Genomic DNA, 24,217 nt, shown 5'->3' with positions numbered 1-24,217 from the left:
GGCGGGTGTGTAGGGTGGAGCATTCGGTGCAGAGCACAGATTAAAAAAATTGGCCGCTTATCTGCTCCTTTCGTTGCAAATGCCGTAAAAAGACGACAGACTTTATCGGCTTTTGCGAAGTAAATGCCTCCCTTCGCTTTCCCGCTCACCTCTCTAGTTGTTCCTCTTGCGTCGCGCTCCTCCCAAGGTAAAGACGCCAAAGGTTTGCATAAATCATTTTAAATTTCCCGGGTTCCACTGCTCTAAACCGGATGTGTCGATGCGAACGCTGCCGTACGGCGAAGACGCGCGTTAATCGAGGCGCCCTACTTCAACGTTTATAGAGCCGCGTTTCCCTACTCCACGTGCGTTGCAAACAGAACGTGGAACCTATCTAGTGGAACCTTGCGTAACTGTTGCTGGTTGATTTCTTAAAATGGCGCCAGAAGCATAGATTTGTTGTCTCATATTCGCGTAATGGCTTCTTTTTCTTCAACAATGTTGACAAGTATGAACATTACACCGGACATAGACGGGTAGATTTAGCTGTGACTATATAAGACTATTGTGCAGGCATTGTTTTTGCTTTGGCCGGGTGGCTGAATCGAGTCACAGACAGACAGACGGACAGACAGACAGACATACAGACATACAGACAGACCAAAATTTCTTGGTTTAAGTAGCCCAAGAAAGACTATCGTCTTTAATAACGCAGGATAGGGCAGGCTGTAATTATATGAGATGGGCCTTCGAGATGCAATGTATGACTCATGATGCTGCTGGTGGGGGTAATGATTATGCCGAATATTATTATGATGGTTTAGGCCATCTGAGTATGAGGGGGGTGGGGGGGAGGAGAAGGACGAGGATGAATGTTAACATCACAGGTTTCTCATTGCCCAAGCCCATATTTTCACTAGGGGGTTTAACACCTGTTCCAGCGACGGTATGAGACATGGCTTGTGGCATGTATCCATGTAAACCAGCTCAAGCCATGTTATGTGTGCGCTGTCTTGTGGACGATTGAACGTTGTGGTTGCCAGAATATTGATGGGAACAGCGGACAATTGAAACGACCATTCAATTGAGCCACAGTGGGTTAAACGTGCGTACAATGCATGACCTGTTGGTGCCACATGTGCGAGATAGAACTAACTAGGAAGGTAACATGAATTCGATGTTCTAGAATTTTTCGCTGTTTGTAGTGCAGTGACTTAAGGCTCCGTAACAAGTCGTTCCGAAGTGGATCTCTTTTTACTGTTCGCCGAAACGTGCTCTAACTGGTGTGTTACATACTCATCTGAAACAAAAGCCAGCTGATGCGCCAAGCTATAAAAGTATACTGCTGTTAAGAAAACGGACCTGCAAGTAGAAACCTCCGACACTGCCCACATTAAATAGCCAGGAAGCGGGACTTCAGTTGTAAAAGTGCCACTCCCAGTTTTACGGTCCTGCAGATAACCATAACATTTGAGGGGATTCGTGTAGCGGATAACTTTCTGGTTTGCTGGCAGGGGTTTGTTAAAGTGTACAAAAGCAGTTGAATAAACGAACAGTATCTAACATCTCGCGAAATTTCTTCGACATTTTGCTCCTCTTTCTCCGCGCACATAAAGCTGTAAGAGCCTAGAACCCATACATTGAGCATAAACGCTCAAGCCTTCCCGAATCCGCGGAGGGGATTCAAGTCCTACTGCGAACGCGTGTAAAGTTTAGAGCCCCAGAAAAAAAAAAAACTAATGGTGGCGCAAGCTTCTCGCGCTTGCATAATTAATGAATCCCGTGAGGCGAAACTGCGTTGGTAACGGAGTTCTAAGCAGCTACCACTTGTAGAGCGGGAAAACGCCAGAGATAATAATTGAGGCTGTCGAGGACGTGTTACCATTCTCGCCAGGGCTTCGTGATGGTTAAATCGAACGATTTGGAAATGCCTTCCAGGAGTTGCAAGTTAGTTCAACCAGGGAATTATCAAAGTACAGCTGGTTGGTAACGACATTCTCCGGTAAGTCCGGGATTATGGTAGCGCACTGGGGATTAGAGATTCAAAGCGCTCATTAAATGCGCCAGATTGCAGTGACAACCAGCTTCCGCACCATGTGCTTTAACAAACTCTCACACGTGCGCTTGCCTCATTAGGACACGTACCTGTAGTCGCAATCATTGTCAGGGAACCTTCGTAACTGTACCTCATGGTTTTAACTCCGCTTCACGCTGTTTAGAGCCTGACCCTGACGAAAATTGCGCCGGAGGGAGCAGCTCGGAAAAACGAACAAACGAGGACAGGACAGAGTGCGGACTAACAATGCCGTGTTCATAGTTAGAGGCTAGGAAAGGAGAGAAGGAGAAAACAGAGGAGAGGGTATAGAATGCAAGTTTGCAACACGCATGGCTGGCTTGACGGTAAGCGGTCGGCCATTAAGAACTTCGGGTTTCGAGTAACAATTCGTTCTTATTTTTTTCCGCTGTTCACCCCTGAGCACGAGCATGGACTGAATCCGATTATGACCACGTATAAAAAAGACCGCACAAATAATCCAACCGTTTAGACTGATTAAAAAAATGTTGAATCGTATCACGAATTCCCACCCCGTCGTTATTGTAATGTTTGGAGTCCCCAAGACTACACGCTAAAGCTGAAACTCCCAGAACTAGGGTAAACCTTTTTAACAAAATCGCTTTATTTATAATCGCACTTTATACGAAGTTCTTCACAGGCTCTCTGCAGTGCATAAAGAGCTGGTTGCCCTGCTTCTAACGAAGTGTCGCTTGTAAGGAAGCCAGTCATTTGTCCCGCGGACTGTGTTATAACGAGGTTTCACCTTACGTAGCACTGCCACTACGAGTCCGCAATGCTTTCTGGGAATACAGTCCCACCCACCGTCACAAATTCAGCACGATCGAAGCTGCACATCTGCCAAAAAGGCTTTAAGTATCCATCTCCAATATCGCTCACAAGCATATCGGTTTTTGCTAAGGCAGTTTAAACATTCCGGCTCGTGCCTGAGGTTCGTTCCAAGCGATGAAATCTCAAGCCACATTCGCAGCGTGCTTTCATAACGTATAGTGTAATTAATGCTTAACGTGGACATCCATGCAGCCATAGAAAAAAAAGCAGGATGCATTTAAGGCACGCAGGACTAAAGTGAACTCATTATATTAGACCAACCGGTGCGAAGACGTGCTGAGCAAGATTTCTACATTGATAGATAAGCAAATGACTGTTTTCTGGAAACTGGGTTACTGATCTACCGCGTAGTGTTTATAGCAAACCACCAATTTGTAACAGCAGAGCTGTTTAGGCTTTTAGTTCCACCGTATAGCGTTACCATAAAAAAATTGCGAACATTCAGAACATTTTCTAGTAATGCGTAGCCGTCCTATGCCGCTTGCCTAGAGTAGGAGTTCTTTACAGCCACATTTTTGGGTTTTTGTACATTCTACCCGAAAAATAATCTCCATTTACGCTATTATAACGATTAAAGGTGGAACTTTCGCGAAATGTGCATTTCCGGGGAAATGCCGGGCGTTACACGGTTCGCCTTTTTCAGTTCCATCCAATCATTCTGGTTTTCTTTTTTTCGTTTGTTTTAAATTTGTTAGACCAATTATCTCTATCTACACTATATTGCGATTAAAGGTTTAACTTCCGCGATATCTGAATTTTCCTGGAAAGGCCGGGCGTTACACGGTTCGCCACATTTCCTATTTTTTCTCCGTGTTCTTATTTCTGTTTATCAAAATTCTGTTACGCAAGTTATCTATATTTACGCTATTGTAGCGATTCAAGGTGGAGGTTTCGCGAAATGCAGGGCGTTACATGGTCCTGGCTGTGGGGGTGCCCGGCAAAGAATGCTACTCATTAATACCAAAAAACAAGGCCGAGCACACATGAGCGTGCACATCGGAATGAGCGCCCGGCGTCGGCGAGGTTTGCGCGTGATCTTGCGCCAGGTGAGGAGCTTGCAAAAAATACCGAGTGCGCGTGACCGTGCGCCTCGTGAAGAGCGCCCGGAGTCGACCAGCCCAACCATCGATAACACTCTGCCGAGCGTGCATGGTGTGATCTATCGCGTACTATTCTACTCTCCAGTTCACGTACGTTCGCGCCTGGAGTGGGGAGCACAGACGCGGAGATTGGGCTACGGACGCCTAGTTCGCGAAGCCGGTTGCCGAAGGGTTATAGCGCGTGCTAACGCGGTCTACTTTGGGCGAGATCTGAAAGCCTGCTTACAAAATGATCTGGGCCTTCCAGTCATGGAGAAATTTCTGCGGCAAGTTTGGAAATCCATGTGAGGTACAACAGCCGAATCTCTGACGAAGGGAGAGGGGCCACCAGCTTTGCTGTTTCTCTAGCCTTGCACCGCTAGTGGAAGCTGTGCCAATGTTTTTTTTTCTGTTCTGAAAACAACTCGTTATTCACAATGGTCTCCAAGGCTCGCCGTTTATGAACTCCAGTCAAAATACGGAGAAAAAGTCCCCCGTGAATCTCTACCGCGACTACACTCATGTGAGCCGTAACAAGTATTTAAAAACGATCATGACTACAGTGCAGATAAATGAACTCCAGAACAAAGAAAAATTAGCAGTGGCTTAGCTCGGCTATTCATGATATACGTAGCGTGAGCTAAGGTTCAGCAGGTAATTTTTAGGTTTCCTGGTTGTCTAGGATTTGCTGATTGTCATGCTTACTGCTGCTAAAACGATTTCCAACCCAATCAAATCCAATCCAATCCAATTCAATCCAATTCAATTCAATCCAATGCAGTCCAATCCAGTCCAGTCCAGTCCAGTCCAGTCCAGTTCAATTCAATCGAATCCAATCCAGTCCAGTCCAGTCCAGTCGCGGCGGAGGCGGCGGATCAGGCGCGCCAGCTGCGCGCCGTGAGACGTTACTGATCCTCGCGCATGCGCATCACGGCTCTCCAGGAGCAACGCGAAACTGCTCAACCTCGGCCAGTGTAGCTCACGCTACAAATGGGGACATAGGAAACGCTGCGTATGTTTCCTCTCTTGTTCTTGTGCCCGTTTTTCCGCGATATAGTCGGGTTCATGTTGAACCAACTAGCCGAAATTTTAATCTTAGCAAGATTCATAGGTGCCCGCAATTTTCATCGGTCATCCCAGTGGCGTTGTCACAACCATCGCCCAATCGCGATCAAAAATGAGCATTGCTCCTTACGGTGCTGAAAGAAAGCAACAAGACCCGATGAGGCATTTGCTCGTGCTGGACGCCACGTGGCGACCATTCAATTGGAGCTATCAAGTCTATAAAGCCGATGAACGAACGGTCAGGAATCAGAACTTTTGCGCTAATGTGAAGGGGATTGCGTTGGTTTTTGGGACCGGGGCTGGCTGCTTCAGGACAAGGACCTATGTGACCAAACACTCGCCACAGGATGACACCTGTGTAAGCTGTGGAGAAGATACCGAAGCAATTCAGCACGTATTATTGCAATTTCAAACTGTCATCTAGTACAAATTTGGGGGGGGGGGGGGGATATCAATCTTCCTGAGGCACTGGGTTTACCCGTTTAGGGAATCATTAGCTGGTCTACAGTAGGTACTAGCAAAGAGCGATTAGTGTATTGAGGGCGAAAAAGCAGGGGACCAACCGATCAATGAACGTCGCCTCCATAACGCGAAGACACAAGCTGAAACGAAATATGTCGGCGTTGAAAGAAAGATAAGCAATAGTGAATAAGTCCCTTATAACGCCGAAATTTTATATGCCGTCCCCCTGATTCCAAGTGGATGCTTTCAGTAAAAGACGAGGACGTCCTCCTCCCCATCGTCATAGACGTAGTAGTCGTCTTTGTCGTCATCGTCGTCATCGTCGTCCTCTCTAAAGAATTGCCGCTGTTTTACTGCATGTTTTCAACCCACACTTCGCAGAAGGTGCTGTGGCGTTGGATTAGCACCCCTTTGTTATCTCTTGCAGACTTTAAAGTCCCCAGTGACGTTGCCGGAGCAACCTTCATGGCCATGGGGACATCAGCGCCAGAACTGTTCTCATCGGTGTTCGGTAAGTGCATAAACTAGGGAAGAAAAACATGCAGCCAACTTTCGTTGACCACTTCTGTCTGAGCTCTTCCATCACTGCTGCCAGCTTACTGAGTTTGTTCGCTTGAAATTCGTGCAAACCCGGACATGAATTTAAATATATATTCGGCTATACTTCGCACGACGAAGTTGTAAACAAACCGAAACTTTACTAGGACCTAGAAGGTATACGTCGAATACTAGGATATATGTCGCACGAATTATGGAGACCAACCGTCTAATGTCGTTCTAAAACAGGAGGTCAGTCTGAACACTCCGTCATATAAAAGGTGGCTATCTGTACGCAACTCTTTGCAGCAACTTGTCGCAAAAATTTTAGATACCTAAAAGTAAATACCGTTTCTCAAAATGGAAGGGATGTATTTATTTACTTATTTACACAGTACCCACAGCGCCTGAGGCATTACAGTGGGGGGGGGGGGGGGGGGGTAGTACAACTTAGATCAGAAAATTATAGGTAAGGCAACATCAAAGTCAAGAAGAAGACCACGCAAATCGCGCTCACGTAGATGCACATTCAGTCTACTAAAATTCTTTCCTAACGCATCCTTAAAATGGTTAAGGCGTTATCTTCAGTTGTGCCCGAGGTCGGGGTTAGGTGCACAGAGGTGAATACTGAATGGCGAAGTTTAAAGTTGGCTAAAAACTGAGGGAAAGCTAGTTAGCAGTGTTTTTTTTTTTTAGTTTTACAGAAATGTAGCAGTGAGCTCTTCTCTCTATAGAACCATTTACTTGCTTTTCAAGCCTTTCGCATTGGAAACGTGCAAAATGTAGAACTCTGATAAGGTAAAAATATAAGGTAGCAAATATAATCCTTCAGCAGTACTTTGATACAAAAATCAGTAGCATTCCCGCCATTCATACCAGCACGCTAAGGCTACAGAAGCTTCTACGCAAGAAAAAATAACGCGTTTTGTGTATTATTACTTTCTTTTTCTGTTTTTCTCCGGCAAAAAGGTTCATTTGTGAGTGAAGGCGACATCGGAGTGAGCACAGTACTTGGCTCGGCGGTCTTCAACATAGTTGGAGTCACCGGTGTAATTGGACTCATCGTCTGGAGAAAGGTACAGCCGAGAAGGTCTCCGACGCTTTTACACAGAATTTGTGGAGGCTGTAGCGCGCAGTAATTATTTGTATTGAAATATAAATCCCTTTTTATTTTAACAAATATAATTCTTACTGTAATATCATGGCGATGTTCCGAATCAAAACTACAATAAAAAGGGCAAACCTATTCCCTAGCACCTGTCCCTAGGCAAATCTATATATATGGATGTGGTAATAAATCTAAGATGACACACGCCACATCACTTTGCCTGAAAACACCCTCTTATTCAATGCTGGTTAATCGGTTCACTACACTACGTTTACAACGGAAACACTCTATCAACAAAGAAAAAAAAGAGCCCATATCTGAGAAGAACACATTGTTGCTACTGGATCCTACAACTTTGTTCGTCTAAAAAGCTGTGTGTACCCGGAAAAAGTATCGCACGGACTTAATTGTACTTATGTCGGCTAGGGAGCAAAAGACATTGCGGCAGTTTCGCACTATAGTGGTGCGAAGATGGGCAAACAGCGAAGCTAGTAGACCCACCGATCTTATTAATGGTTCGGCTAAATTTAAACGTGGTTATGCTGGGAGACTCAGCCAAGTTTTCTGCGTGGTTATGCTTTGAGACTTGTTCAAGTTTTCTGCGTGATGTCGTCCTTGACCACTTAAAGAGCAATGAACGCAATCATTAATGTACGCGTGCTCATCGCCTTTGCAGTAAGTCTCCGAGAGTAGCGGTGGGCGCAGCGGTACGAGCGTTTGCTCAAAATATTTGAACTCGTCGGGCGGCCTCTTTTCGGCTTGTATGGCGCGGCATGTTGGACGCTAATAAATAAGTTGATTAACATTATCACTTCTCGGCCTTTTGACGCGTTTCATGTTGGCATTATTCTTCTCTTTGCACTGTCAAAACCGCACCCATCGTCGCAGCAAGCGGCAGAGCGAGCCACTTTGCGACGCATTTACAAAGCCGGGCTTGCACCTGTTGTATCGCGCCCCGTCGTGGCGCATGTTCACCGCCGCGCTTGTACCAGTTGTATTGCGCCTCCGATAGGTGGCGACACGAGTCCCACCGGAGCACGGCGGGCAAAGCCACGGTTAAGCGGTGCCGGCGTGTGTGATGACGTCATCGCTCGGCGAGGTTTTCCTGCGCACGTTCGCTAGCCCAACACCAGCTTAAACAGCATCACTGTTAAGGATAGCAGTCTTTTACCTGGCGGTATCATTAAAGACTGGCCGTTATCATGGGTTCTATCCGTTTGCGTTTAGGAGGCTTCACTAACTGCGCATGCGTGCTTCAACAGCACGCCGCGCTTGAGATTTTAGGTGAAAAGACAGCCGGAAGACATTCTTTTAAACTTAGTTGGCATTCTTTCCTCAGACGGTGCACATCAGTTGGCACCCGGTGACCAGAGACTGCCTCATGTTCGCCGTCACTGTCCTGGCCCTGGTGGTTTTCGTCTGGGACAACAGCGTCGCTTGGTAAGTGACCGCCCACCATGAAAAAAAAAACACTCAAAGAATAGTGTGCTTTTTGCGTGATTGACTCAACATCCTGTAACAAGCGGAGCAAACAACCTAGCGGTGAGCATAAATTTGATTGTGACATGAATGTCGTATGTCTTCTGCCAATCAGTGTTTCAGGTACCCATAAATCAGCGTGTTCGTTGGCGTCACTGAAAGGAACTCTTAAAACTAGAGAGGTCAGCCCGGTAGCAAGCTTAGGTCATCTGGTGGCGCGCAGAATTGGAAGGTCTAATAGACCCCGACGGGCAGATAGCGTTTAACGCAACTTTTTCATTCGAAGTCAATCAAGTGCGAGCGGCCTTAAATGCCCAAACATGCTCTCAAAATTTGTTTTGTCCAATGGAAAACCTTAACGTAAGGATTGCAACAACTCGTTAGTGGAACTTTAAAGGATCCATTAGGACGTAGATACATGCAAGTACACCGGTTACGCTGCGTATTCAGTGGCAAGTTAATGTTTACTGGGTTGTTGAAACCAGAGAGTGGCATGCCTAAACTTCTTGCCCACGTAGCTGTGGAGGTGTTTCGCTTGTAAGAAGAAAGCTTTAGTGACTAGACACATTTACGGGGTTAGTTGGCGTAATATTGGTACTAAAACAATTTGCTCCAACCACGCTATGAAGGTGGTTGGAAAGCAAAGCTTCAAATGACTCCCACAATAACTGCCCACGCGACATCACTTGAATTCACACACGTGTCTCTACAAAGAGTGAAACCAGAGATTGTGCCAGCCTTTACCTCGAATTCGCTCCTTGGGAGGTCCCCTTATCGCGGAGTTCTACGTTTCCGATGTAACTCCTCCAATCTGCAAGATGGCCGTACTACGGGGTTAGGAATCTCCTTATGTAATTGTATGCGCGATGACCAGGGTTTACTGAACGAAGTCATCTAATAATGGCTGAGTGGCATGCGTTGTCGAATGCTTGCTTTCAGATGGAGTGCTAGGAAGGCTGCTGTGTTGAGGTTGCTTCTTGGGGTTATGATTTCTTTCGAAATTTGGCGAAGAATGTCCTGCGTGGATAGCCCTGCCTTGAATCCACTGATAGTATGCGCAATAGAGTTCGTCGTTTGTAAGTGAATGACCAGTCTTGCGTGTATAACGTGTTGAAGAAAGGCCGAGTAATAAAAGAGGTTATCACGTGTCACGAGTAAGCGATAAATGCGCCAGCGTTTCTTAGCATATTTTCTTCGGCGTGTCCAACCTGCGCAGTGGAGCAGGCGGCTACTTTAATTTATGGTAACAAGATTGAGAGAGAATATTCACGTGCATTACACTCCCTCACAGGAAGGGTGTGTGTCGATGGATGCGTCTTGTTGGCGGGGTAATGCTTAAAATATATTTTTCGGTTCATTTAATTACTCCTACTAAATGTTTCCTGCCATTGCAAAAAACTGTCAACGCTTTTTAATTTGCTTGCGGGGATGTCCCAAATTCAAAAAAAGTTGAAGTGTCGGAATATTACATCCAGTACTAAATCCACGCGCGAATAAAGGGCGTGAACAGTAAGCAGGACGTAGTGCACTCTTTTTATCTCTGCATTGTCAGGTCTACATTCATGATATTTCGTTATATGTTATCTCCAAAACCAAAGTAGGCTGCGAGAGACTGCATAATAAATTGCTATGCCTGCATGGGGAGGTGGTTTCAATGTCGACAAGTCAGCTACCATGCCTATATTGTACTACTTAAGGGACGGGAAAAATAACTTTGTCCAAGCGTACGTCCAAGCGGACTGCAACAAACTACGAGACTTATCGCAATGAGTTCAAAGATCTAATTTGACTTCAAGGTGGTGCCGAATCTCTCGATGTCTTTTGCCCAATCCTACTTGCAATAGTTTCTATAAGCTGATACTGCTGTCGCTGGCATAAGAAATCTCCTGCAAGTTTCAACAGCGCCTTCTATTTACGTCAAGCATATAGTTTATAACAAAAACTTTCGTTTTTTTTTTCAGGTGGGAAGCGTTAATCATGTTGCTGATGTTCATCATGTACATAGTCTACATGTCATTTGATTCCCGCATTTCGAAGTGGTCTCAGCGTAAGGTGAGCTCAGCTCGCATACTACAAAGGTACTGAATGAAATACTATAGAAACCATAAGGTCCCCAAATCTTCATCGGAATATCGCCTAAAGCGAATGCAACTAAAAAGCCGCGCCTGTTTATCTCGTAGGAGCTGTGTGTAACGGTAAGGCTCATGTTCTCTCAGGTCGACAAGTTGATAGTGTCTCGACGCCTCATCACAATCAGCTCGACAACGCTTAAGCCGCCCGACGAGAGAACGCCACTTATCACGGACCAGAAGATCGTCTACATGGAAAAGGCCCAGGATACCGGAGACAGTCCGGGGAGCGAGTCGCCACTGGATGGCTCCTCGGTGTCTGAAAATGAGAATATTATCCTCAGTGGCCACGGTATGGCTGGCCTTCGATAGTTTTGGCTGGATAGTTTGATAAGATTGGGCTGATGTCATCCTAAACCTTCAGTTTCGAAGACAGGCCCTTGGAGCGCAATGTGTCAATTTGGATGTTTTAATCGGAGCGTCCGCAGGTACTTTTGAACTGGCAATGCTAAAATATTGTGCATGTTTCTTTCTACCTTATTTGCTCTTCAGTTATTATGCTGCTGAAACAGACAAATTTGCAGTGTGGTACTTGTTTCATGCAATTGCGCTTCTGGAGCAACCATGGCGCAGAATGGTAAAATATTTGGCAGTTCCGGTTACGGCAGAACTGCACACTACGAAATAAAAGTCATGAAATGAGTTAAGATATACCAACAGAATTTGAAGAGGGCGAACGCGACTGCTTCCCATGCTATAGCTTTGTGTTAGCACTCCGGAGCAGGTACGACATTAGAGAAATAATTGAGGTGATACACTTTTTTTGCGTGCGTAATAGATAACGTGAAGAATGACTCTGATACTGGATGCTCGAATAGTGTGAAGAATACCTTAAATCAGTGGTTGGTTGAAAATAACTACTTCATTACCTGCCAATTTACTTCCAATAAATTTGATTTTACTTCTGAACAAACTGCCAAATACTAGCTGAATAAGCCGAGTTGCAAAAGCCGCGTTGCACGTTAGAAGTGAACCCCGAACTTGTACGTCCATCAATGTCTACCTTACGTTAGAAATCTTCAGTGGCGTAAAGTATTCTACGTGAAGTAACTGTTGAGCTCAGCCCACTACTGTTTTACATTGCCGTGTTCAAAACCAGTTGTCAGCTGGAGATAAATATCAAGGAAAGAGATCACAGAAATACGTCACAAAAGCCTTCACTGTAGAGAACGATAGATGTACACCGGGGCAGCAGAGAAGGCTAAATCGTTGAAGATTTAATTTCCCAAGCATTGGTGTTTCTGTACAAAAATAGCGCCAGAGTGTCCCTACGAGAATGTTGCTTCCTATGGCGCTGGACGATTATGGCTGCCAGCCGAGAACTCAGGATATTTGCTCTGCAGATGAAATCGAAATGGCTCAACTGTAAATGTCGATCATTGCTAGTGGTCGGGGAGGTAGATTTCGCAAGAACTCAATTGCGCTTGTAGTTAAGTTCCTGTTGAACTATAGGTGAGGCTCAAACTCCACTTATAGGCTGTATTCATTGGCGAGGCGCGCATGCAGGCAACCATGTGAGTGCACCGTCACTTGTTACGTCTGGCTCTATAGTTAAAGAATTCTTTCCCATTAGAGAACTCTGAATCAGCCATCATTGACGAAACCGAAAGGTTGTTTCTAAATAATTTCTGAATAGAGGACAACAACCGACCTTATCTTCTGGTGCTACTTTCAGCAATAAAACTCAAAGAAAAAAAACATTTAGGGCGCGCATGGGCCGGTAGTTAAAAACACTTTACCTTGTATGCTCCTTACTTCAGCATGCCGCTATCACTGGTGTGCATACATCGGGAGCAAAATAACGCTTCGCAAGTGAACATTAAAAAACCTAAGTCAAAATTAAGTCACGGGCATCCGGGTGGAGCAGCAATGATTTCCGTTTTCCGAAAAAATCGGCATATGTTGTGTCTCTTTTGACACACATATTTTGTCAATGTGTCTTTCTTTTTCCAATTCTAGAAATAAATTTACCGTATATTTTTATAAATATTGAATGTAAAATGTTCTTTTATTGCGACGTGACGGTACTAGCAATGTAAACTGCGTTCTCGTACGATGAACGAGCACTGGTTTTATAACATTTTCTTGAGTGATTCTGTATTGCACGATCGAAAGCGAAACGTCGCATTTAAAACATAAATTCTTCCCTCGCTGCAGTGGTATCGTATCGTTTTGATTGTACTTCTTGCTGTCGTACCTGTACTCGCCGTAATTTCAAACTTTGTTTCCAACCATGTGACTTCGTGCAGTCCGCAAGATGGAGGGTGGTGAAATGTTCGACGTGTGGTCGGCGCCCGGAGGAGGTGGTGGGCCCTGCCTGCTCTGCTGGCTGCTTGTCTGGCCCTGCCTGTTCCTAATGAGCCTAACCATTCCCGACTGTCGAAGGTCACCTCTGCGCAGGTGGTTCGCCGTTACCTTCGTTGCCGCCATCGCCTGGGTTGGACTCCTCTCCTACTTCAGCGTTTGGATGGTCACCGTCATCGGTGTGTGAAACGCAAAACCACCACTTGCATTTACCATAACTTGCGGCCATGCTTCCACTTCTAATAAACTTGCATTACTATAGCGGGGATCATAGCAGAAGTGCGCGTCGTCATAAGCTGTTAGTCGTCTACGGTAGCATGAGTTTCTCCGGGAATACTACCGCCTGCCCTTATGTTGCGCCAGTAGATCCGTTGTTAGTCATCAAATTTTCCACTTCCCAAGTGCCCTTTCCCGACCTTTCCTCCTCGTGCGACTCCGGCTGCACTTTTTCCCAACAATTCCCCCTCATCTATTCCCACTTTCCTTCCTTTGCTACACTCCCCTTCCCCTCACCAATCACTTGCCAATCAGTTTTGGTTGGGTCAGTAAACCACTAGTGGGCAGGCTCACCAACAACCGTTCTGGCGGCTGGTTGGACAGACAGACAGACAGACAGACAGACAGACAGACAGACAGACAGACAGACAGACAGACAGACAGACAGACAGACAGACAGACAGACAGACAGACAGACAGACATGTTTGCTTTTAGGTAGCCAAAGAACTGTCGTCTTTATTACTGATTCCTGGGCAACCACGCTTGGCACACTGGCGCCTCATTTCTGTGCCTTGATTTGGCTGCAGTTAATTGCAGCAATCATTTCCCTTTCCTTTCTACCTCCCTGGCACCATCGAGTCTGCAACCACCAATTCTCTGGTCGTGCGTAAAAGTTGTACTTTGCAGTAACCAAGATTATGTGTCGTTAGCTATTGTAACCTTGCACATTCTCCACTGTAACCAAAATTCTGCCGTCACCTTTTCTACTTGGACAATGCCAGCCCGAAGTTTAAATTCAAAGTCGTCCTTACGCTCAACTATTACCGGTTGACGTAGCCATTGTCTCAAGTCCTTCTGACGCACGCATTGCAAAAGCATGGTGGTGATACAGTCAAACCCGGCTATAACGAACCCGGATAAAGCTAATTATGCTATATATCGAACAAAAATATTTCAGTTACGGAAATACATGGGAAACATATTCCTTATAGCGAAGTTCACATCCGATATATCGAACTCTGCGCGCCTAGAATGGCCACCTAAATGCATGGTCTCGAAGCGGCGATTCAGATGTGGATTGGCCGCGACCACGGAGCAAGAGCCGCGAGTGGGAAATTGCGCCGACACTTTCCGTAACTATTTCCGACGTGTGGGACTTACGACGGAACCCGCCCAGTCAGCGAGTCCGGACCTATACAGCAGCATCGGTGAACTGTGGCAAGAGCTCGCCAACGTTGCCGATGATGTCGCGAGTGAAAGCCGTCCGATGCTTATAGTGAAGCGCTTTCGGCAGTCGATTTGCTCCGCCAATGCTTCTTAGATTTTGGAGAACGCCGACTCGAACTGCTGCAAACAATGTTTCATGTAGAGAATGCTATGCTAGTTGTAGCCGCGAAAACGAAATTAAAAAAAAAATCACCGCTTATTTTTTACAAGGTAGAAAGTTAAGGCGAAAAGTAGCTGTATTAATTGCAATAAATTGATTATTTTGGGTTTGGTTGGCTATTTTACTGTGTTCGTTTCTGCATGAGGGGATGGTGGAGTTAGGGAGGGGGGGGGGGCTCCCTCGCCATGCGAACTTGTAACATTAAGCTCATTATAGGCTGGTTCGGCTATATCGAACTATTGGATATATCGAACTAATCACGGTGCATATTGAAGTTCGCTATAAACGGGTTTGACTGTATTTCTCTATTCACTATTGAGGCCACCACACATGACAGTTCTTCAGATAAAAAGTGATACAAGGCTTCAGTGATAAATGCTTTGACGCCAAGGGCCCGTATGATTGTCGCCTTGTCAATTAGTTGATTTTAACTGGTACAAAATGCTGACAATGATGTAGAAAAAACAATGGCTACACTGTAGGGCAATACCACAGCAACCTTAGATGCGACAGAGGTACAGGGCTCCACGAAACGTGCATTTCTGACTGCTTTTTAGCTGAAGGCGAAAGGCGAAAACGACCTTGTGTCGAGATATCGGCGCACGTTAAAGATCCCTTCGTAGTCAAAATTATTCCTGAGGCCTCCACAACAGTGCGCCTCGTCGTCCAGGTGTTCCTTCGGCCCGTTAAACCCGATAATTGTAATGTGAATTGCAGACGGCATTTCTCGCATCATGGGCTGGGGTGACTTCACGCAGAGGGATGAATGTACGACATAAAGCGAGGACTCCTAGTCGAGCATTCGACGTTGCATGACTTTGCAGATAGACGGGCACCATGGTTACGCTAAAGATTGGGGGTCGCCACCCTGTTAATAGGAATACAACTGTCCGTGTAAAGATAAAAATGATAGTAAAAGTCTGGATGGGGATTTGGTTATACCCTCCGAAACGGAATTTGCTTCGGCTAGCCGGCCTGTGACGGCGCTTTGCTGCCACGGTAGCCTTCCTGTTTTGATTTTCTCTTCCTCTAAGGTAGCAAGGTGGTTCAATTAGCACAGTTAAGATGCCCTGCGCGAGCGCGAATTTTCATAGCGTCCATTTGATATGCTTTGTAGCGCTCAGCAATGCAGTTTGTGTACGCATTTCCTAGATCTGAGCTTCACCACGACGCCGAGCAGTGCCTTAGTTGTATTCAGCGGGACGACTGCATGTTTGGCATATATTAAGAGGCACGTCTCAGCCGCTTGCAGTGAAGCATTTGCAATTTCAGTGACTTCCCAATCTGTTTTCGCGCATGTTTTGTTTTTTAGATGTGACACATCTCTTGCTCTGAGGCATGTCCCTCCTGCGTCGGCGTCGGCGTCGGCGGCGTCCGCACGCCACCTGCGCATGCGCGCCTCTCCTCCGCTCTTCTCTCCGACAGCTGTGCGCAACACTCTCACTCCGTCCCATTATCATAAACAACAGCTGCGTGCACGCGCTTTGCTCGCTTTGCGCGCATGCGCAACTCTCCTCCGCTGTCTCCTCTCCTTCAGGCGCTGTGAAAATTACCCCCATCGTACCGCGTATGAGAACACCCGCATGCGATGGAAAGGCATCCTAGGCGTTCACAACACGTTTCACCCGATTTAGAGAATCAACCCAATGGAAACGCCAATTGAACCCCCAGATGCGTCGCATCACACCAGGGTTCCCTCGCGGGGAGATGGGGGTAATTTTTTTTGTGGGATAGGGTGGGGCCATTTTGAGGAAAAAACAGCCCTACCTCGTGCTCCTAGTTGCAACGTCTCATCCGCTGAACGTAGTGTCCAATGAGTTTGAATGTCAGGTCCAGATAACCTTTCGTACTGTAAAGGACACTGGCTCTGTGTTACATAAGCATTTAAAATGACGTGTAAAGCTGAAAACCCTGCGTGAGTCCTTTGACGCACATTTGGAGGTGAAATCAACTATATTAGTTAGTTCAGACGTTTGATGTGCATAGGCGTGCAGTCGCCTTCTTGTCCACAGTATTGTGTGCCCGGAGGTTTCCTTGAGAAATGATGAACCACGTATTTCCCACATTTGACCCATAAGGCATACGAGATATGTACCCACAAACGTAACCAGATCCTGCTAGTGTTTCGTATCCTGTCAATCTATACCAGCTAACGACAATTCCATTGACATTTTTCTTCAGTGAATTCAGGCTTGGATTTTTCTCCTCTCTGCTCAGGTGACACGTTCCAGATACCGGAAACCATCTCTGGAATTACGCTTTTGGCTGTGGGCACGAGTATGCCGGAGGCTATAACGAGCGTCATTGTCGCTAAAAACGGTGAGTAATCCACCGGCTAGTATTCTTCTCCGTCTTCGATTGGGGAGGATATCAAAACCTTCACAGAACACACTTGCATTGAGCGGGATGTATTATTGGTCCCTCTATATATTGAATCTAAACGTCGTGTCAGAGCAGACATGGGTGTCACAGTTGCTGACCTTGTCTTGAGGTTCGTCCATATTAATTGTGCTGAAGGCGGCAGAGCTTTTCAAAATAAACGCTGCAATTTTTATTCCTTACTCCCAGCCCGGAAGAAGGGTTTTATTAGCTAACCCCGCTTACGTGGTCGTGTTTTTGCAAAACGGCAAAAGAAAATCTCATTACCTACCGTATTAATTTTTTGAGTGCGCTGCAAGCAAGAAATTTACGGCGTAAATTATATTTTCTTCTCAACCCTTGTGGTGATGGCGCGAACTTTGATAATTGTTTCGCCTTCACTCTCAAATGTGCATCAGACAGGTGAAACTACAGGGCACTGGTAAATATTTGTTGAAGTTGTCTCTGTGTGGCACACAGTATGTAATACACTCGCTATGATATGATCCACGTGAGCTCCCCAGAATAAGTTGCCCCCGGAGGGCTTGTGCAGGAATTCGTCCGTTGTATAAGACGTTTGCAGAGGGGTTACTCCACAGCCTGTTCCGCTTTATTTTGTGTTACTAATAGTTTTGGGCAGATTTCAGGTCATAAATAATTCTGATAAAGTTGAATTCTATCCCAATAAAAATAAGGAATCAGGTGCTATCAAAATTAGCATCAAAACGGAGTGCAATCGAAGATGCTGAAGTGCTGGTCGAGCATGGGAGTTCAACGTTCTAATCTTGCTTGTGCAGGGCTCGGGAACATGGCGCTGTGCAATCTACTGGGCAGCAACGTGTTTGATATTCTGTTCTGCCTGGGCGGCCCTTGGTTCGTCAAGGCGGCGTTCCTGTCGCCCACACACGCTATTGTGTTCAGCAGCGCGGGCGTGAGCTTCAGCGCCGCAGTGCTCCTGACACTTGTACTCCTGCTCTACCTCTGCCTAGTGGGGTTCCGATGGAAGCTGGACGTGCGAGTCGGTGTCGGTTGTTTGGTCCTGTACGCAGCCTACATTGTTCTCGCCTGTCTCTACGAAATGAATGTCTTCGGTGTAGTCAACAACGTCGCCTGCATCTGAGCTACACAAGTACCTGTCTACATGTATGTTATTATATATGCGTTCTGATCAAGTATAGAAGAGTCTTTGTTAGAGCTTAGTGTATGACGCAACTGTACAAATACACAACGGAAGCACCCAGTTTACGATAGAATAAAGTAGAATAAAGAATATTGTAAAATGTGCCTTCTTCCGTCCTCCTTGTCTTCATTGCATGGATGTATTGATGGTGCTGTGCATGTGTATTTGCTCAGGAGTGTGAGGCGAGGGCACAGCCGAGGCAAATCCATCCATCCCTCCATCCCTCCATCCCTCCATCCATCCATCCATCCATCCATCCATCCATCCATCCATCCATCCATCCATCCATCCATCCATCCATCCATCCATCCATCCATCCATCCATCCATCCATCCCTCCATCCATCCATCCATCCATCCATCCATCCATCCATCCATCCATCCATCCATCCATCCATCCATCCATGCATGCATCCTTCCATGCGCCCGTCAGTCCACCCCTCCGTCCGTCCGAACATCAGTCCACCGATCCATCTATTCACCCATCGATTTGTCGCTCCGCCTGTCTCTATCTAATATCAGGGTGCCGAAGCGGAACCGAACCGAACCTAAACTTGGAACCTAACCGGTATTTTTTTCCGGAACTGAACCCGAACCCGCAACTTTTTTTTTCAGCGCGCTGACCACGAACCAGCACTGAACGGAAAAATTAAATAACAGTTACCGGTTTACGAAGAAAAGGCTGGGTTATTCGCACCTGATAATGTGTGGTCAATGCCATTCGGGGCTTCTGTCCTTCACGCACCATCAGCAGCGCAACTTCTCAGGCATTTTCCGTAAAGATGGGTCACAAAATAATCAAAGCTTTCTTCGCCTCCTCGAAAGAGTTCTATATCGGGCTTTACGATTCTCTTTCCCTACTCCCCCTTCACCGACATGGGTTGTATGGTGGAGAGTTCCTTGCTGGCCCCAGTGCACTTCTTTCCTTTTCCTCTCACCAACCTATACAACAACTACTGTCTAACCCTCCTTCAGTTTGTAATCGCATAATCTGTTATAAGATTCCGCATCTGAATGGACGTAACGGGGGCAGTGGGCAGGCGTAACGTCATTATGGCACCCACATCTATCTCCGAAACGCATCCCAGCTCACCTTTCACCAAATTTCGGCTCACACCCTCCAGTAGGTGACTGCGAACAAATTATCCTAGGTGGCCAGAAAATATAGGTAATTCATCGGTAGCATTTACATGGCTGCTGTTGCAATACTTTCTTTACGCTACAACTGATGAAAGAAATGAAGGCAGCTCACACTAAGCCGCAAGACTTAAGCGAGCGAAGCTGTACGCAACAGTAGCATTTTTCCTCTTTTTTGCTTGACGGCGTTGTTTAAGCCTCGCCGTTGTACGAGGGACCACAGCTGGATGTTTGTCTTTCTATATCGCACATGGTTCTGCGCCGCACATGGCCCGCGGCCTTTCTTCGTGGCACGCACTTATCGTTGCGGCGGTGGCCTCCTTCCCCTCGTCTGCGACGTCCCGCGCCCGGGTCCCGCGTACGTCTCATTTCCCTCCTTGTCTCTCTCTCCACTGCCGCCTATCTCTCCCCGTTATGGGGTCGCTGCTCCATGTCGGGCGCTTGTAGAAGGGGGTGTGGTTTGACCTCTAGCGCTCCAGGGCAAAACTGGTCACCCCGCTAGCATACTGAAGCTTGTGCTACAAAAGTACATTGCTAGGATTTAAACACATCCCCTTCTGATGTATGGAGGAGACTCTACGGCACCCAGGCGCAGCTATAGGGGCTTAACGATCGGGGTGATGGGTGATTCTGGAGAGGAGATTGCGATTTCAACGATAAAATAAAAAGAAACTTTGAGAAAGTGTATCCTGCAGACCTTTAAGACCTTTATAGGTTGTAATTACTCCCTAAGACAACATAACGGCTGGGCGGGAAAGTAGCTGGCAAACAGTGAGAGTAGTATATGTGTTATTTTTAAATATATAATGTAATTGCTCACTGTTGCTGTAAAAAATGCGCAACTTTTATTGGGAAAAACAGTATTTCGAATGCACCAGAATAGTATTCAGATTTCATGGCCGCACTAAACTGCAAAACATTTTTTCTCCCTTCGGTTATTTATTTCAGCGAAACGATTCGCAAATCGGTTTAATCTTGCGGACTGCTTCGCTAATCGGTTCGGGTTGCGATTTACTCGAACTGGAACTGAACTGGAACGAAATGGATTCATCCGAAGCGGTATTTTGTTCGGTTCGACAAACTGCCCGTCCGTCCGTCCGTCCGTCTGTCTGTCTGTCTGTCTGTCTGTCTGTCTGTCTGTCTGTCTGTCTGTCTGTCTGTCTGGTCAATGTACTCTAATCTACTCTAATCAAGTGTAACCTAATTTGAACTAATCTATTCCATGAACGTACAGAATAGCCTTGAGGGAAATAGGACTACGAGGCCTCTGTATTATTTTCTGCACTACAAAAATATATACTGGATGATGTAGTTAAAGTGCAACTAATTCAGGAAAGAATTCGGAAATGATTTTGGTGCACGTCAGAAAATAAGAACATAGCAATGGCTGACTTAATTGCAAGTAGTTTACATTCGCAATAAAATACGAACTTTCTTTTGTGCGAGAGAAGATATTTCGATATTTGCAGACGTGGTTGGTCCCAAAACAACAGTCTGTGCAGCAGACAATGATCAATGAATATTAGATTCCTCTCCGAAACGGTTACAACCTCGTGACAGGGTAGCTCCCGCGGACGACAGTGAAGCAGCTAAACCTGTCTATGCCTCCTCTGTGTTATATGAATGCGTCATGTCAGAGGAAAAAATTGCCCCCACCTCCCCGAAGGGAATCGTGAGGAAGTGCGAATGCATTTCTTGCGCCAAGAGTACACGGCGTAGTAATTCTGCCATCGCCTTGAGAGGCGCAGTACCGGCGAGGGGGAGCTGTCAGGCGAGGGGAGAGGCGCGCGCCGAGGGTGAGTGCAAACCTAACGGGGGGAGAGGCGCGCCAGCTGCAGAGCATGTGACGTCACGGCGCGAGGAGAGGGGGAGCAGACGCAAAGGCGCCAGCGCGCAATCACGTGGGAGTGTGACGTCACGGCGCGAGGAGCGGTGCGGGAGCCGGCGCGGGCGCGCGCAGCCACGGCGCGGGAGGCGGGGCGCGCGCGGGTCACGTGGGGTGTGACGTCGCTGCGCCGTTGCTACAGACGCTCCTCTCCGCTCCTCGCGCCGTTGCTAGGGGAGAGGAGGAGGAGCAATGCGGACGGCGGATTCAGGGTCGCTTATAAAGTGCATCGCACTTAAAAACGTATACTAATTATTCTGCGTTTGTTCGCTGTCTCTACGGGCACACTCCCCAATGCGGTTATTTGCTGCGTACTCGTGTCTTCATGTTGTTGCTCCAAATAGACAGGCTTCTGTTTTATTGGCGTTGGTTATTAGCACATATAGGTACGCCTTATCCCGATTATTTAAGAGCGCCTTTGAAGCAACAGCCAAAATTTCGTGTGTATCTTGGCCTGCAACCAACGAACTGGTCCTGTGTGCAAGAAGGAAAAAAAATTCACAGCATATCCACGGGGTGAATGATGATGAGTGGGCGAAGCTCCTGAGGGGAAATCATCGGTAAAACCGTGACTCTTCAGTGAAAGTTCGCCCACTACATCTGGGTCCGAACGTAACGTCTAGAAAGTCTCGCTTAAACCGCGCGTCGGCACCTTGGGGCTGAGCTCGCCTGATGCGTTTTGCAGACGCCTCACGAGCTCTCACTGCATCGGGGTCTGCCTGCCGATACGCGCGCTTTCTCGCCGCTTCCCGTTCTCTGACGTTTTGGAGATCCTCTTCGCGCCTCAGCCGTGCCGCTTCGCGTACGGCAGGGTCCTCGCGCCGTTGCCGTGACGCTTGGGCCTCTCGTTCTCGAACGCTGGGATCTTGGCGGCGTCGTCGCGCAGCCAGGCGACACGCTTCAGCCTCCCGCTCTCGTACGGCAGGATCTTGGCGGCGGCGTCGCGCAGCTTCACGGAGCGCTTCTGCCTCGCGGGCTCGCACATCTGCAGCCTTATCCATCGGGCGACTCCGAACGCGCGCCAACAGCGAACGGATTTTATTACAACGCTCCCCGCCATCTAGTAAACAACCCAAGAACTAAACTAGAGGTAGCCACGCCACCTAGTAAACAATCCAAGCGCATCTTTTCATCATATACAAGTACCGCCATCTAGTAAACAATCCAAGAACTAAACTAGAGGTAGCCATGCCATCTAGTAAACAATCCAAGAACTAAACTAGAGGTGGCTACATACATACGTCGAGGATGGACAGACCCACGCCCTAAGGAGCTTCGCCCCTAAAAACACGGATGCACTACTCTTAAGATATTGTTAACGTCGCAAACGCACCCGCCACCTTACCAAAAATGAAATCGAGTAGACGGGGTTGGAATAGTATTTACACTATTTACGAAGAAGTTGCAGACCTGCAGCGTAGCAGAGCAGCTCAGAGGAGCTGAGCTTGGCAGTTCATGCCGAGCGAGACACTGATTCTCGTCTTCGTTGTCATCCCGACTCGGTCACTTCCCCCACACGGAGCTGCTGCCTCTCAACGGCTGCTTCGCCAAGGAGGCTGCTTCGTAACAATATTCAAGAGCAGTTGTCTTGCTACACTCCTTTAAGGAATGCTATGATGTATTGTTCTGTCCGAAGAAACAAAGCCTCCCACTCCACCACAAAGCATGCTTGCTGGAGAAGTTATGACTGAAGAAGAGAATGGGCTTCGTCGCGGGCGCACACCTTTCCCGTTAGTCAGCAGTTGGTGAGCAGTATTTTATGATTCTGTAAGCCGAAAGCTTCCTATAGTACATGAGCATAACAAGCGTAAGTTTCTTATCGTCAGGGCTTATAACAAGCTCCATCTGTGTCATCATGTGCGTTTTCTGAATATTTGCCTTGTGGAAAGCGGTGTTGGCAATTCTAAATAATAGTTCTGTCACGATCGCTCAGAAAAAACGATTTTTCAGGTCCTGTAGAGTATTGAGGGAGTATCAAAGCTCACCTGCAGCTGTAACGTAATTATTTTTCTATTTCTTCAAAACAACTGCAATTAGGGTAAGTGATCCTACTTCAAGACACGGCTGTATATGCATGCAACCCAGGACGCTAAATGTCTATTAAATGCAAATCTTGCTTTATTTCCAGGTCATGCAGAACGTTAGCGTTTCTTTTCTTTACATTCTTGAAATTTCTATAAATTTATTTTCATCTCTTAGCAGCCCAATTTCAATTTCCCCGTAGTATGGCCTTCCATTCGGAGAGTACGTTTAGGTATGTGTTGGCTGTACAACCTTTACAATGCGCTCAACAAGATGTTCAGCAAAAGCTAACCCCGAATCTTCTTATATATTGTACTTTGTAATATTTCCTATATGTTATTTCCTGCTCATTTAGGTTTTAACTTTAGAGTAACATTTATTTTAGGGCTTTCCCAAAAGCGGTAGTCCAATTGGAACCATAATGCCTTTTTTATTTCAGCAATAAGTTTACGTTTACATTTATTAAATTTCACCAGTTCGCAAGGATCCCTCGCTCCCAGAAGTGCATTGAGGAGGTGATTATTTCTAAACTATGATTTTCAATTGTTCAGGGCCAATTCAATGCTTTGTCATCCTCCTACTTTAAAACTGATATACGAAATTGAGGCGTTGTGATGGTGTCAAAATTATGTAAAAGTGAAGTAACCCTAGTTAACGCCAACCTTAGGTTATAAAGCTCACCACTCTTGCATATACGAGCTCGCAAGAACGGAAGAAATTCCTTGTACAAACCAACAGGTGCCGATGTCTTATTAAATGTGCAATCTCTTCGGGGGTGATGTTCGGGGAGACAATGAGAGTAATAAGTAGGGGAACTGTCACAAATGTCATAACTGATTTTTTCCAGGTGTGGGTATTTTATTGCCCTTGGGACATAGTCTGGCCAGAGAGATCTTGATATTTTTATTGTTAACATGGACACTATAATACCCATAGCCACAACAATCTTTACTTTAGCAATGAAAGAAATAAAGTTTATTCCGGC

The 24,217-nt window shown here is 46.5% G+C and overlaps 1 protein-coding gene across 2 annotated transcripts in view; it reads left to right on the top strand.

Moving 5' to 3' along the window:
* LOC144169658 (sodium/potassium/calcium exchanger 4-like) overlaps nucleotides 1–18,297 on the top strand; it is a 37,778-nt gene extending 19,481 nt beyond the window's left edge. For both annotated transcript variants that reach the window (XM_077698925.1, XM_077698926.1), the window contains 8 exons: nucleotides 5,918–6,001; nucleotides 6,997–7,103; nucleotides 8,475–8,575; nucleotides 10,576–10,666; nucleotides 10,831–11,035; nucleotides 12,993–13,226; nucleotides 16,869–16,970; nucleotides 17,807–18,297. In XM_077698925.1, coding sequence (XP_077555051.1) covers nucleotides 5,918–6,001; nucleotides 6,997–7,103; nucleotides 8,475–8,575; nucleotides 10,576–10,666; nucleotides 10,831–11,035; nucleotides 12,993–13,226; nucleotides 16,869–16,970; nucleotides 17,807–18,129 — 1,247 coding nt within the window. In that variant the 3' untranslated portion in view covers nucleotides 18,130–18,297. The remainder of the gene's footprint in view (nucleotides 1–5,917; nucleotides 6,002–6,996; nucleotides 7,104–8,474; nucleotides 8,576–10,575; nucleotides 10,667–10,830; nucleotides 11,036–12,992; nucleotides 13,227–16,868; nucleotides 16,971–17,806) is intronic.
* Nucleotides 18,298–24,217: the final 5,920 nt, after the last annotated feature.

The sequence above is a fragment of the Haemaphysalis longicornis genome, unplaced genomic scaffold (assembly GCF_048455015.1).
Source record: "Haemaphysalis longicornis isolate Haplotype H1 unplaced genomic scaffold, Haemaphysalis longicornis Haplotype H1 scaffold_2, whole genome shotgun sequence".
Lineage (NCBI taxonomy): Eukaryota > Metazoa > Arthropoda > Arachnida > Ixodida > Ixodidae > Haemaphysalis > Haemaphysalis longicornis.
Note: the sequence above shows the minus strand (reverse complement) of the source record. Positions and strands in the feature narration are given on the sequence as shown.